Source organism: Fukomys damarensis, unplaced genomic scaffold (genome assembly GCF_012274545.1).
Source record: "Fukomys damarensis isolate Sample0158 unplaced genomic scaffold, DMR_v1.0_HiC HiC_scaffold_15, whole genome shotgun sequence".
In the NCBI taxonomy this organism is placed as follows: Eukaryota; Metazoa; Chordata; class Mammalia; order Rodentia; family Bathyergidae; genus Fukomys; species Fukomys damarensis.
The window spans coordinates 40,123,465-40,135,248 of NW_022900927.1; the positions used below are offsets into that span (position 1 = coordinate 40,123,465).

General features: G+C 36.0%; 1 protein-coding gene across 1 annotated transcript; it reads right to left on the bottom strand.

Annotated features, from left to right (window-relative positions):
- Positions 1-4,795: 4,795 nt before the first annotated feature.
- Positions 4,796-9,874, bottom strand: Bbs10 (Bardet-Biedl syndrome 10). The gene is made up of 2 exons (XM_010639551.3): positions 7,784-9,874; positions 4,796-7,407 (listed from the first exon to the last, which is right to left on the bottom strand). The coding sequence occupies exons 1-2, from the start codon at positions 7,966-7,968 to the stop codon at positions 5,430-5,432; spliced, it is 2,163 nt and encodes a 720-aa protein (XP_010637853.1). The 5' UTR covers positions 7,969-9,874; the 3' UTR covers positions 4,796-5,429.
- Positions 9,875-11,784: the final 1,910 nt, after the last annotated feature.

Here is an 11,784-nt window from a genome sequence, read left to right on the forward strand (position 1 = left end):
TAAAAATATAGGACACACACACACACAAATACATCAATCTTCACATTTGACTGTGCAAACATGTTTTCACAACTTTATGCGTTAATAAACTTGAATCTAGAAACTGTTCAGGAATGAGGGCAAATATCACCTTGCCCATTCAAGTGGCTCTGTCAACTCAGTCTCTTTTAGACAAATATCAGAAACTCAGGGTTCTCCTCTTACTCAGTGCCACCTCACTTATGGAGATGGACTAAGTTGCTGGAGACTCATGGTGCTAAAGGGTAAGTAAAATGCATAAAATTATACAACTGTAAAATGAAATGTCAAAAATTTTTGTACTATTATATAATAGGGAAACCAGTAAAGTATTGGTTCAAAAGAATTCAGAAGAAAAGCACATAATGCAGGCAATCAGCAAGACTGATTTTTTTTTTTTAGACAAGGTCTTGTTGTGTACTTCAGGCAGGTATTGAACTTACTATATAGCCCAGATTGACCTCAAAGCTGCAGCAATCTTCCTGCCTCAGCTTCCCAAATGCTGGGATCACAAGGGTGTGTCACCACGCTTGGCCTGATTTTGCTGACAGATGCAAAACTAGCCTCTTGTTACAGGAGAAATTGATACATTTTCATTAGAAAAAATTCAAACTGCATTTCTAAGAGTGGAATTATATGTATTATCATCAGCCTTCCATAATTTAACTTCAATTTCTATCAACCTGCAAGTTAGTCAAGGACAATGAAAGATACAGACCCCTGTTGAATCATATAACCCCTGCAGGGTCCTTTCTTCAGATATTTTACTAAGAATTCATTCCATACATTTTGATCCCCTACAGAGGATCTACAGACTAGCTTATACAGCCATAAGATTTGAATTGCATTTGAGAAATTGCCTGCTAAATATGATACAAATTGCTGTAAAATAAAAATATATTTTTATTTTCAAAGAGTCCTCCAACTCAGTTCATGATCATGATAGGTCTGCTATACACAGTGGAAAAATCCAAGCCCCATCTTGACATGCATGGTAAAGCCATTAAGCATGGAAAGCCATCTCAAAAACCAGGAAGGAGAGTGGACAGATTTAGATTAATAAATCAGGCAAAATAGAACACTTGAAAATGAATTTGTAGTTCCAATTAGGAAAGGCTGAAAATTAAGGGGAAAAAATCTTAAAATTATTACCTATTATCTGGCTTCACTTGCCCCTTGGACACCTTACATTTGGACACTCTACCCTGACTTTTTGCATCAGGAAGTTGATGCACAATGCAACCATTGTTCAAGGATTAAAAAAAACCCAAAACAAAAAAAACAAACTTATGGACTGGTGGTATTGTGTCTCAGAGCTCACAGTGGATTTCACTATTCCTTGGAAAAAAATGGTCAAATAAGCAAAATAGCAAGTAGGTGAGTTGAACACCTCACACAGCAAATGGAACAGCTACTTGAATAGCTTTTCCACTCGGCTATGAAAAAGGCACAGTAAAGAAAGTGAGGGCCAGTAACTGCAAGGCTCAAATGAAGGTTTAATAAAAGCAAATTCTATTTGGAGGATCTGTAGAGTAGGAGTCAAACAGTTGTGCTCATTTAACTGCCTGGTCTGGGATGGCCATTTGGGGGTTTACCAAAGTTTGTACTGTACCCAAGGGTACAGTAGTAGGTTCATTTTTTCATGTATTTCATCATTTCTGTAAATACTAAGCACATGCTATTATCTTGGTTTTCCTAAACTCTCTACTCTTATGCAGTTTATACAGTTAATGTTTAAATAAAAATGGCTCAGGACCTTATCTTAGCTCCTATGGAGAGTTCAGTGCCTTTCCTAAGACTTCTGCAAACTCCAAAGTGCTTACATTTCTGTGGTCACTCCTTGCTTAGATTTCCTGCTCCCAATAAACTCTTAATCCACTTCACATTCCACTTCACATGGTTCTTCTCCTTTGTTCATCCTTTGTTAACTTACAAGGGAAAAAACACTATGTTCCTCAGATTTCCTCACCAATGCAAGTATGTGTGCAGCAAAAGCTTCACTGAAGTTTGAAATAATCAAGTTTCACAACAACAAAATTACAAAAGATAAATTGAAAATAAAACATGTCTCTTCTTTTATAAAAATCTTTGGGAGAAATAAATATGGCAAAAAGTTAATGAAGTATAAAACTAAATGATTACACAGGGCTATTTTATGACTTATTTGATTTTAACTTGTTATTTATAAAGCTTTTATAACAAGAGTTTAAACATTAGTCATGTGGCCACATAAGAGATTTTGTTGTCTGTGTTGAGATAAAGATAGAACTGCTGAAACAAAGAGCATCCAAAACATGGAGATTAATGGTCTAGTCTACTCCTTTTGCAAGGACATGAACAATTGTTTCAGGCTTCTACTGCATCCCTCTCTTTTCTCTTTTAGTCTAAAACGCAGACACCATGAGTTTTCCTGAATATGATTAAATAGCTCCACTGGCTGAAGCAGTTCAAAGATACATATCTAGATCTATATTTTCTGGTGGTACTGGGGATTGAATCTGAACTTAGGGCCTTCATACTAGGTTACATCTCCAGCTCTTTTTCGATTTATTTTGAGACAGGGTCTTGCTCAATTGCCCATGCTGGGCTCAAACTTGCTATGCTCGTGCCTCAGCCTCCTAGAGTGGTGGGATTATAGGTATGCACCACCATGCCAAGAAAGTTCAATTATTTAATGCCTATTGTTTTGAACATAAAAGTGGCTAATGCTGACTTAATGAGAAAAAATAAATGTTACTGGACAAAATGTGATAATGGGAGGTATGTAACTTCAAAAAACAATTAATAGAAACTCTGTTGAGAATTTAACACGTATTTTACTTCTTTATCCATTCCATGGTGGAGCAGATTGTATTTTCCAAAGATAGCTACCTCAATATATCCCCATTCCACACACTCTTTTAATAATGTGACACTGACACTCTTCCCATTAAATGTGAGGCCTACATTCTCTTCCCTTAAACATTTGCCATCGCTTGGCCAAGCAAATACAATGGAAGTTGTCCAGGGAAGCTTAGTCTTAGGTAATGATTCAAATATATTAAGTTTGTGGGTTATTTTATATGCAGCAGTAATAAACAGAAAAAATGATCTTAAATTTAAATTCTCTTCACTTTTTTCTTTGGTTCTGATTCTTTAATTTTAATTCAGGTTTTACCATAAATTTACTTGTTCCTACTGCAGGTCACCCTCAAATATTTTGTGGTACAGAATATCAATTTAATATAATTACATTTTCAAAAGTTCTCTCTTAACTAGCCCAGTAATGTGAACTCCCCAGTGTTATTTTATAAAGATAACTCATAAAAGCTTTATCACATCGAGGTTTTTTTAATTAAAAGAAAACAAATTACTTTATGTAGATCTGGTCTATATTTTCTGCTCCTTCTCCCCTAACAGTCTGCTTATAAAAGTTTAAGATATAACTTAATCTATGAGGGCCCAAGGATTAACTGATACAACAAATAGGTCCTTAATAGATGTTTACTGGATATTTAGAATGCAAAATACCACCCAAGATGCCAATAATACAAAGAGAGCTTACAAAGTTTTCTGAACTACTGACATTAAATGGCTACCACATATGAACAACACTGGGCATATTTAGAAAAGTCTTTTTTGTTTTTTATTTTTTGAGACAGGGTCTCACTATGTAGTTGAGACTGACCTGGAACTTACTATGTAGCCCAGGCTGGTCTCAAACTCAAAGTGATCCTCCTGCCTCAGCCTCCCAAAAGCAGGGATTACAGGCATGCGCCACTATGCCTGGCATGAAAAGTCTTCAAATACCTTCAACAATATCAAAACAAAGCAAAATGACCTGACAGGCTATTGAAAATAAATAGAAAAAATGACTGAGCAATTTTAATGCAGATTCATTCATGTAAGAATTCCATAAAAGAGCTGTATTATTCTCTTCACATTCACTGAAATAATGCATCCTGTAACATACACTTTTAAAAATCAGAACTCAGCCGGGCGTGGTGGCTCACACCCGTAATCCCAGCACTCGGGAGGCTGAGGCAGGAGGATCACTGAGACCAGACTGGGCTACACAGTGAGTTCCAGATCAGTCTCAACTACATAGTGAGAACCTGTCTCAAAAAAAAAAAAAAAAAGTCAGAATAAAAAGTCAGAACTATGCATAGTATAAAAGGTAATGAGATATTGCACACGATGCTACGGTTTTTTAATATATTATTTGACACTATTTACCCAATCATAGTTTTTTTTCTTTGGTTTTGCTAAATCAATCCTAACCTAAGTATTGCACATATCTACCCATTAACCTTTGAGCAAAGGCTAATGAAGATATATGCTCAGTATCTACCAAAATATCAGGCACAGAGTAAATAGTAGGAACTTTTTTAAAAAGTAAAGCATTTAGGGAAACAGAGCAAAGATAACACTTTTATTTCACAAGCACTTTTGAATACTTGGAACAGACAAAGCACTGTTTTGGGTGTTGCGGAGAACTAGTACAAATAAAGTACACTGTTCTTATCCATGGCCAGATGCACAGTATTATTTGCTTTTATAAGCTTTTAAAATAAAATACAAACAACTGTAAATTCAAATGAGAAATTATTTGTCACTACTGAATTCTAGATATGTACCAAATACAAGAAAAAATAATAAGTACATGAACTGTCTTTACAAGATTTTTAGGTTCTCAGAGAAAATAAAAAGAATGAATTTCATATTCTGGAATTAACATTTTTGTTTTTTGTACCAGAGATCGAACTCAGGACCTTGTGCTTGCAAGGAAGATGGCTGCGACACTGAGCTAAATTCCCAGCCCTGGAATTAACTTTTAATTACAGAAATAAAAAAGAATTCACAATGCACAATCCTATTTTTCATTATCATATATTCAGTGATGTATGAATTATGAAAATTCAAGCCTTTTCCAGTGGGATAGAAGTGAAACAGTGGCACATGAAAGTAAGAACTAGTTTAATTTATATGCTTTTTAAAAGAAAAAATGAGACTTCACTACTTTACAAGTTATAGAAGTAGGCAAATATTTTAAATGAAGCAAATGTTTATATATTGAATTATTGATAAACCAATCAAGATGTCATTTGAAGATCCCATCCAAAATTAAAAGTGAAAAGCAATTATTAAAACACCCTCCTTTAAATACAGACTAACACAGAGGTGAGACACACAAAGACATAAGGAGAAAGAGACATATTTCGCTAGATCTTGTTTTCCCCTTTAGTTTGGTTCTATAAAGTAGACTTTTATTTGCATCTGAATGATCTGGTAGCCTTAGCATACTTTTAAAGACATTTGAAGTTACATGCTGTTTTCCAGACCAGACTGAAATGACTTGAGAACAAATAGTCAGATGCCTGCTTTACTTTATGGTTCAAGTTGGATTAAAAGATTGGTTAACAAAAAAACTTCTAATGTTGAAGTTCATCATCAGAATCCTGATCAGAATTTTTTTGAGGATGTCTCTTAATATTAATTACCAAATCAATGGTTAATATTTTTGTTAAACATTGAAGAACTGAAGTTAGTAAATGGTATTTACCAGTTACTGATTCCAAACCTGTCTGACTCCTTACCATGGGTTGATTTGTTTGCAGTGTGTGGAGAGCTCTCAAATATATTTGTGGAAAGCTGTGATTGCCTTTCTTAGATTTATAAAGGATTTTGGGAATGCCTAAAAGTGCATCGGCTATTAACTTACTAATGATTTCTTCTAATTGTTGACATTTTTTGGCATAGTTGAGAAGATAATAATGTAGTAAGATCTCAAAACTCCCACCCACAGGTAAAACACAACCTGCTGGTATAGATGATGAACAGAAACTCTGTGAAGTACACATATCTAGTGATCTGTATTTCACTGGTAACATGCTCCCCTTTTTAGCGGTATCTATGATCTGGAAATTTTCATAAGAAATTTCTATTCTAGTGTTGTCTATGATAGAATTACTAATGGAATTACTCTCAATTAATAGTTCATAGTCATCAATTACCCTGTCATTTTCAAGAGGCAAACACCTCCATGTTTCATCTGTGTGGACTGCATCTGTTGGTGTCACTTTTGGTGGTGAACATGGAGTATATGTTTCTAATTCAACATTTGAAACCACCAAATTTGAGTGTACTTTTAAATACTGAGTTTCTTCCAATTCATCATTGCTCTTTATACCTGTGTCTTGATAAGGCCTTTGTATAGACTGAGTATAACTTTTGGGTAACTGATTACTTTTTCCACAATTTTTATAAATTGGAGGACTTAATGTGTCATTTTGGTTATTGTCTTTTTTAACATAATTTAGATCAAAGTCTTTAAATAACTGCCGAAGCATTTTAAATGCTCCATATAAAGCATTTTCATGTTGTTCAACAAGACCCTGCACTGGTCCACAAAGAATTATACAGTGTGGTATAAATGTACATGTGCTAATTAGACCAAGATGAACATATCTTTTGCATCTAAGGATAAAAGGTTTACAAAATTTTACCAAAGCAGTGTCAGAAATTTCACACTGTAAAGATGCCTGTGGAAGTACTAATGGGGTAAAACCAATAATCCTTTGGATAACAGAAACTTCCTCTGATGATAAACAGTCCACCACTGATATGCCATTCAGTCTTGCATAATACATAACTAAATCTGGTTGTTTCACACTAGATAGGAGCAATTTTACATTCTGATTAAGTAAATGTTTCATTACTGATTTTGTCCTTTCCATAATCCAAATCTGAGATGCCTGAAACTGTGCTTCTGAATTTACAACAAACTCTGATCTAGAAGTTGAAAAAACAGGCTGAATGATTTCTCTTACTATTGCCACTCTTATGTCACCATCTGCTGGACAGTAAACCGAAAAATCTCTGTGAAGCAGAAGACCATCTACGATCCTAGACTCTGACACAGGAAGGCCAGTGACATTGATATTCAACTCTAAAAAACAGTCATCCACTAACTCAAATACTTCCATCCCACTTTTAGAAGTCATACACTTGAAAAAGTAGTCACACATCAATTGTGAAATAAATTTGTGATTATTTCTTCCCACTCTTCCACAAAAGTATGCTTCTAAGAGTAACTCTAAGGCGCTCCTACACAATGTTCTTTCTTTAGCAGATGCAGAAAAGATGGATAAAAAGTGTCTGCTTAAGTACTGATCCATAATACAGTCTAGTATTTGTGTCTGAAACGTTAATAGAGCTTGGGAAATACATTTCCACTGACAACAATTTTTCCAACGTCTTTCAAAGGTTTGAGTATTTTCCAAAATCAAAGCTTTTTCTTTTTCTGTGATTGAATGAAGTCCTCTGAGTAAGTGGCAAAGAAAGATAATAAAGGTTTTAGCACCATCTCCTGTTTTTTTGAGATGACTGGAAACACACGCCACTATTATCCTGCACCAAGAGACAGAGACAGAAATAAAACATGTCAAAGTTTAGAAGTTTGGCCTCCTACATGGAATCACCTAACTATCCAGATACAGATATAAGGAAAGAATGTTGTCCTTCTGATATAGTCTTAGTTTTCCAATTTATTTTGTTCTAGACTAAGATTCTAGGGAGGAGAGGAGTAAGAAGTGTTTTTGGGTGTCCCTAAGATTTTGGAATTCACGAATATTCCTTGGGTAGCACTCTAACCCTCAGTATATTCTGGTTTCACTAGAGGTCGTTTTTCCATGTACAGCGCCTCGAGAAGGGACAAGAAATTCAGGGAGACTGTAGGGATGTGTACTGGGTGGCCGCGCGGGGGTACAGTTTAGGATTCAGGTACCTCGCTATTGGATGGTCTAAGTGTAGCGCCTCCAGGAGGCGGCCTCCATCACGGCTGAGCAGCACCTCGCCGGTGGGCTTCGTACACAAAACTTGCCGCCCTTCGGGCCCCACGCAGCGGCTCACAATTGCCTCCAGAACTTCGGCCACCTGCAGTGCAGTCTTCACAGATCCCGAGACAGCCATAGAACTCCGGGTACGAACAGCCTCCGCTAGACTGCAGCCGCAACGGCTCTAACAAGGAAAGCGGGGGAAAGGGCGCGCGGCCGGAAACGGAAAAGGCGGGGAGGAAACCGAAAGCCAGAGCGAAACCCGGAAGCCGCGTGAGTTCCGCTTCCTTGCTGTGATATGCTACTGCTCTTCATCTCGTTTGGTAGAAGAGCATTCTACTGTACTTTGCAAGTTGGGTTGGGCAGGCCAGGCAACGAAGAAAATAGAAGATCTGACCCTGGGGTGGAACCCTAAATCCTTCTCCGGCTCTCTGGTGAATTCATTTCGTCCAGGACCTTCAACTGTCTCTGAATCCTCGTCTCCCGGAACCTTCTGCCCGCACCACAGGGGCTTGTGTGAAGGAAGTGATTGGTCCGTGGGCAGCCCTCGTCAGAAGCTACTTGTTTAGCGCCAAGGACTTTTGCCATGGTTTCGCGCATACTCTGTCCACACCGGCAGTTGATTTGATGAAATCAGCGTAAGCTGAGAGCAAATGGGGAAGGCCGGGCCAGGGCTGAGTTTCAGACTTAATATCTTAGGGAGGGAGTTTGCCACATCCTCTGTGCTCAGGTTATCACATGGAATCCCAGCCACAGCAATTTAGCTACTTTTTCTTTAGCCAAATGATAGATGTGAAGACTCAAATCTATTAGTCACATAGATCACTAAGTACTACGCTTTAACACATATTGGCCTACATTTTGATACAACCCAAAAGTCGAACGTATAGTATAGACAGGTGGGGTGCTGATTTAAGGAAAGTAAAGGCTTTGGATTCAGATGTGGGTTTGCTCTGACAGTCATTCGTGACATTCAGCGACTAATCTTGTTCCCTGCTTTTCTCATCTTAAAAATGGGAGATAATATTTAAAAGAAAAATTTCATGAAGTTTTGAGGAGGTAGAGAATGTTCACAAAGTACTTTGAAAACTTTCTAGCATAGAATAAGTACAACAGTCAAATATTTGTAAAATACCCTCCAAGTTCCTGTGGCAGATCACCACTCTCTTGGCCAATTATCCCCGCTATAAAGGGCTAGTATGTAAGACACAGAAAACCCAATTAGCATAATGGCACAACACATAACACTGAGAGTAAAAAAAAAAAAAAATCCATTAGCGTGAAAAAAAATTAGAAGAAAAATGGAAATGTTTCACTGAGGTTGAAAACCAAGGGGCTGTTTTCTTTACTCTATTCCTATGCAGAGGATAGGAGAAAACTGCGTACTCTTCCCTCCTTTGCCCCTCTCCCCCGATTAATAAGCTAAAGTCAATGACAGCAAGTAGTAATGGGACTTTGAGGGAAGAGTAAGAATGAGAAGGGAGTAAAACCACTGGAATGACTTCGAGGAATTCATCTAATGTTGACTCACAATGGACTACTAGGTGACTTGAAAACAACTTTAATATAGGTTTAGTATATGGGATTTGCTTAATAATAAGGTTCATCAGGGACTGGAGATTTGGCTCAGTGGCTCTGTGCCTGCCTGGCAAGTGCAAGGACCTGAGTTTGATCCTTGGTTGCAGGGGTTTCTTTCTTTCTGGCTCTATTCATCACAAGGTTATATTTCTTCAGTATAGATCCATGCACTTATATTCCAGACAACTGTAAGTATCACAATCAGGGATCTATTAAAGTGTACCGTGCAGACAGGCATAGATTCAAACTTGAGTTTTTACTCTTCTAAGAGTGTGCTACTGCCCATACTGGGTAATTTTGGAGTCATTTGACTTCTTTGAGTCTCAGGTACTTCATTTACAAAATCTGGTTAACTTCAACTTAAAAATATTAGGAAGATTCAAGAAGAATGAATATAAAGCATGAAGTACCAGTGAATACGGCTGGGGATTTAGCTCAGTGGTTCTACCGCCTGCCTTGCAAGTAAGTGCAAGGTTCTGAGTTTGATCCCAAGTACCAAATCAAAATGAAAACAATACATTTTTAAAAATTACAATAAAAGATACATTGCTAGGAATAATAAGTGTGTTCGAAACAAGAGGGAAATTTTTGAGGATTAATGATAATACTTTTTTACTGTAATTTAAAACTTTAAGCATCAACCATATTTTTTGATCACTCCTCTCTGATTAACTGCTTATGGAAATTTCTGTCAAAAATATTACAGTATGTTCTCATCCACCTTATTCACCATATCTGGCACTGTGTAATTTATGGCATTCCTTCAAAGTCAAGATGACCATTGAAGGTAAACATGTTAAATTGATTCAGGACACTGAGGCAGTTATGATAGCACAACTAAAGACACTCAGAAAAAGACTTTCAGAGCTGGTTGAGAAAGTGGCAAGAATAAGTGTTTGAAGCAAGGGAGACTATTTGGAGAGGGATTAATGGTAATGTGTCTTACTGTAATAAATTTAAAAAATTTAAATGGTCACAGGATTGTCTGAGCATACCTCATAAACCTTATATAAGGGATTCTATTAAATCCCAAAGTTTCACATGCTTTGCAATTTTTCCAACAAAGAAGGAAAAACAATAAAGATAAATTTATTTACCCTGTTAAGTCATTTGATCACAGTTTGCTGTTTTTAAAAATTTTATTTAGAATTCCTACTTGTGGAAGTTAGCATAATTTTACAGATCATTAGAAAAATTCAATTCTTTTCTCTCTGCAAACATAACAGGAAAGGAATAACAGATTAGAAATGTAATACATTACAAAACAGTAGCCTATGATTATCTGTACATTTACTATGCACCTCAAGGAAAAGAATTTGACAGTGTGCTATACTTACACTGTAGATAACATAATTTTAGTTTATCATACAAAACTGACCAGTGGTAGTGCTTGAATTTAAAGTTGGCCACTAAATAGGATATTTAAACATAAATGTATATTTAGCATGCTAAAAAGTGAAAAAATTTCAAATGAAGTTCTGTGGCTCATCAGTTCAAATGCTTCATGGCATTTTTCTTTTAAATGAAAAATTTCAATATTGTAATACTAAAATAATATTATGTGATACATGCAGAAAAACAAATTTTTCTAAATGCTTTAGAAAATATATTCACATTCATTTTGTCATGGGTTTCTTGTGGCTCAAAATATATTAATCTTATTAAGACACTGGTCTTGTACAATTTTAACAGTCCACCCTCAGTTAAAAAGTGTAACAAAAATAGTATGTGAAGAGTAAGAAAATGTAAATTAAATATACTGAACTCACATGATAGGTACAACAAAACAAAACCAAATTACATAATAGTAGCAGGTTATACATTTTAAAGAACCTTTTTTTTTGACACTTTAGAAGTTGAAATGTAAACTTACTAATTTCTGTGGGGTTCCCCCATTGGTGCAGATCACAAAATTTTCTATAAATGTTAATATTTTATTTCTGTACATTTAACATAATTCAAAGTAATCTTCAGTCTCATGTATGGCTCATCAATAATGCCATCATCACTGTATGTCAAAAAACTATTAATTGCTCATTAGAAATGCTAAACAATGGACAAAATGGAATTTCATACATTTGTTTTCTTAAATGTTGAAGATATTCTTCAAAAAGTTAAAACTGCCTTCTACAAAGTTTTGTGTATATGGCACAAGTTGACACCCAGAGCAGTGTGAATTCCATCAAAAAGGCACTGTTTACAATACTCAAAATAATCTGACATGTCTACTTTAATGTCTTAGAGAGTAAGAATATATTTGAAATAGGTAAACAGACAAACCCTTATAAAAGTACAGCATTACTGTTTAAATATACTTCACCTATATAAAAGGAAATAAAGTGACAAAGAGAAACGACCCTTTTATGGCAAGTAA

What these genes read in the sequence shown, in the direction of transcription:
- Bbs10 (XM_010639551.3), bottom strand. Translation starts at nt 7,968, where the DNA reads ATGGCTGTCTCGGGATCTGTGAAGACTGCACTGCAGGTGGCCGAAGTT. An exon ending in TTAGACCATCCAATAGCGAG is followed by an intron (nt 7,408 to 7,783) that starts GTACCTGAATCC and finishes CTCTTGGTGCAG; the next exon opens with GATAATAGTGGCGTGTGTTT.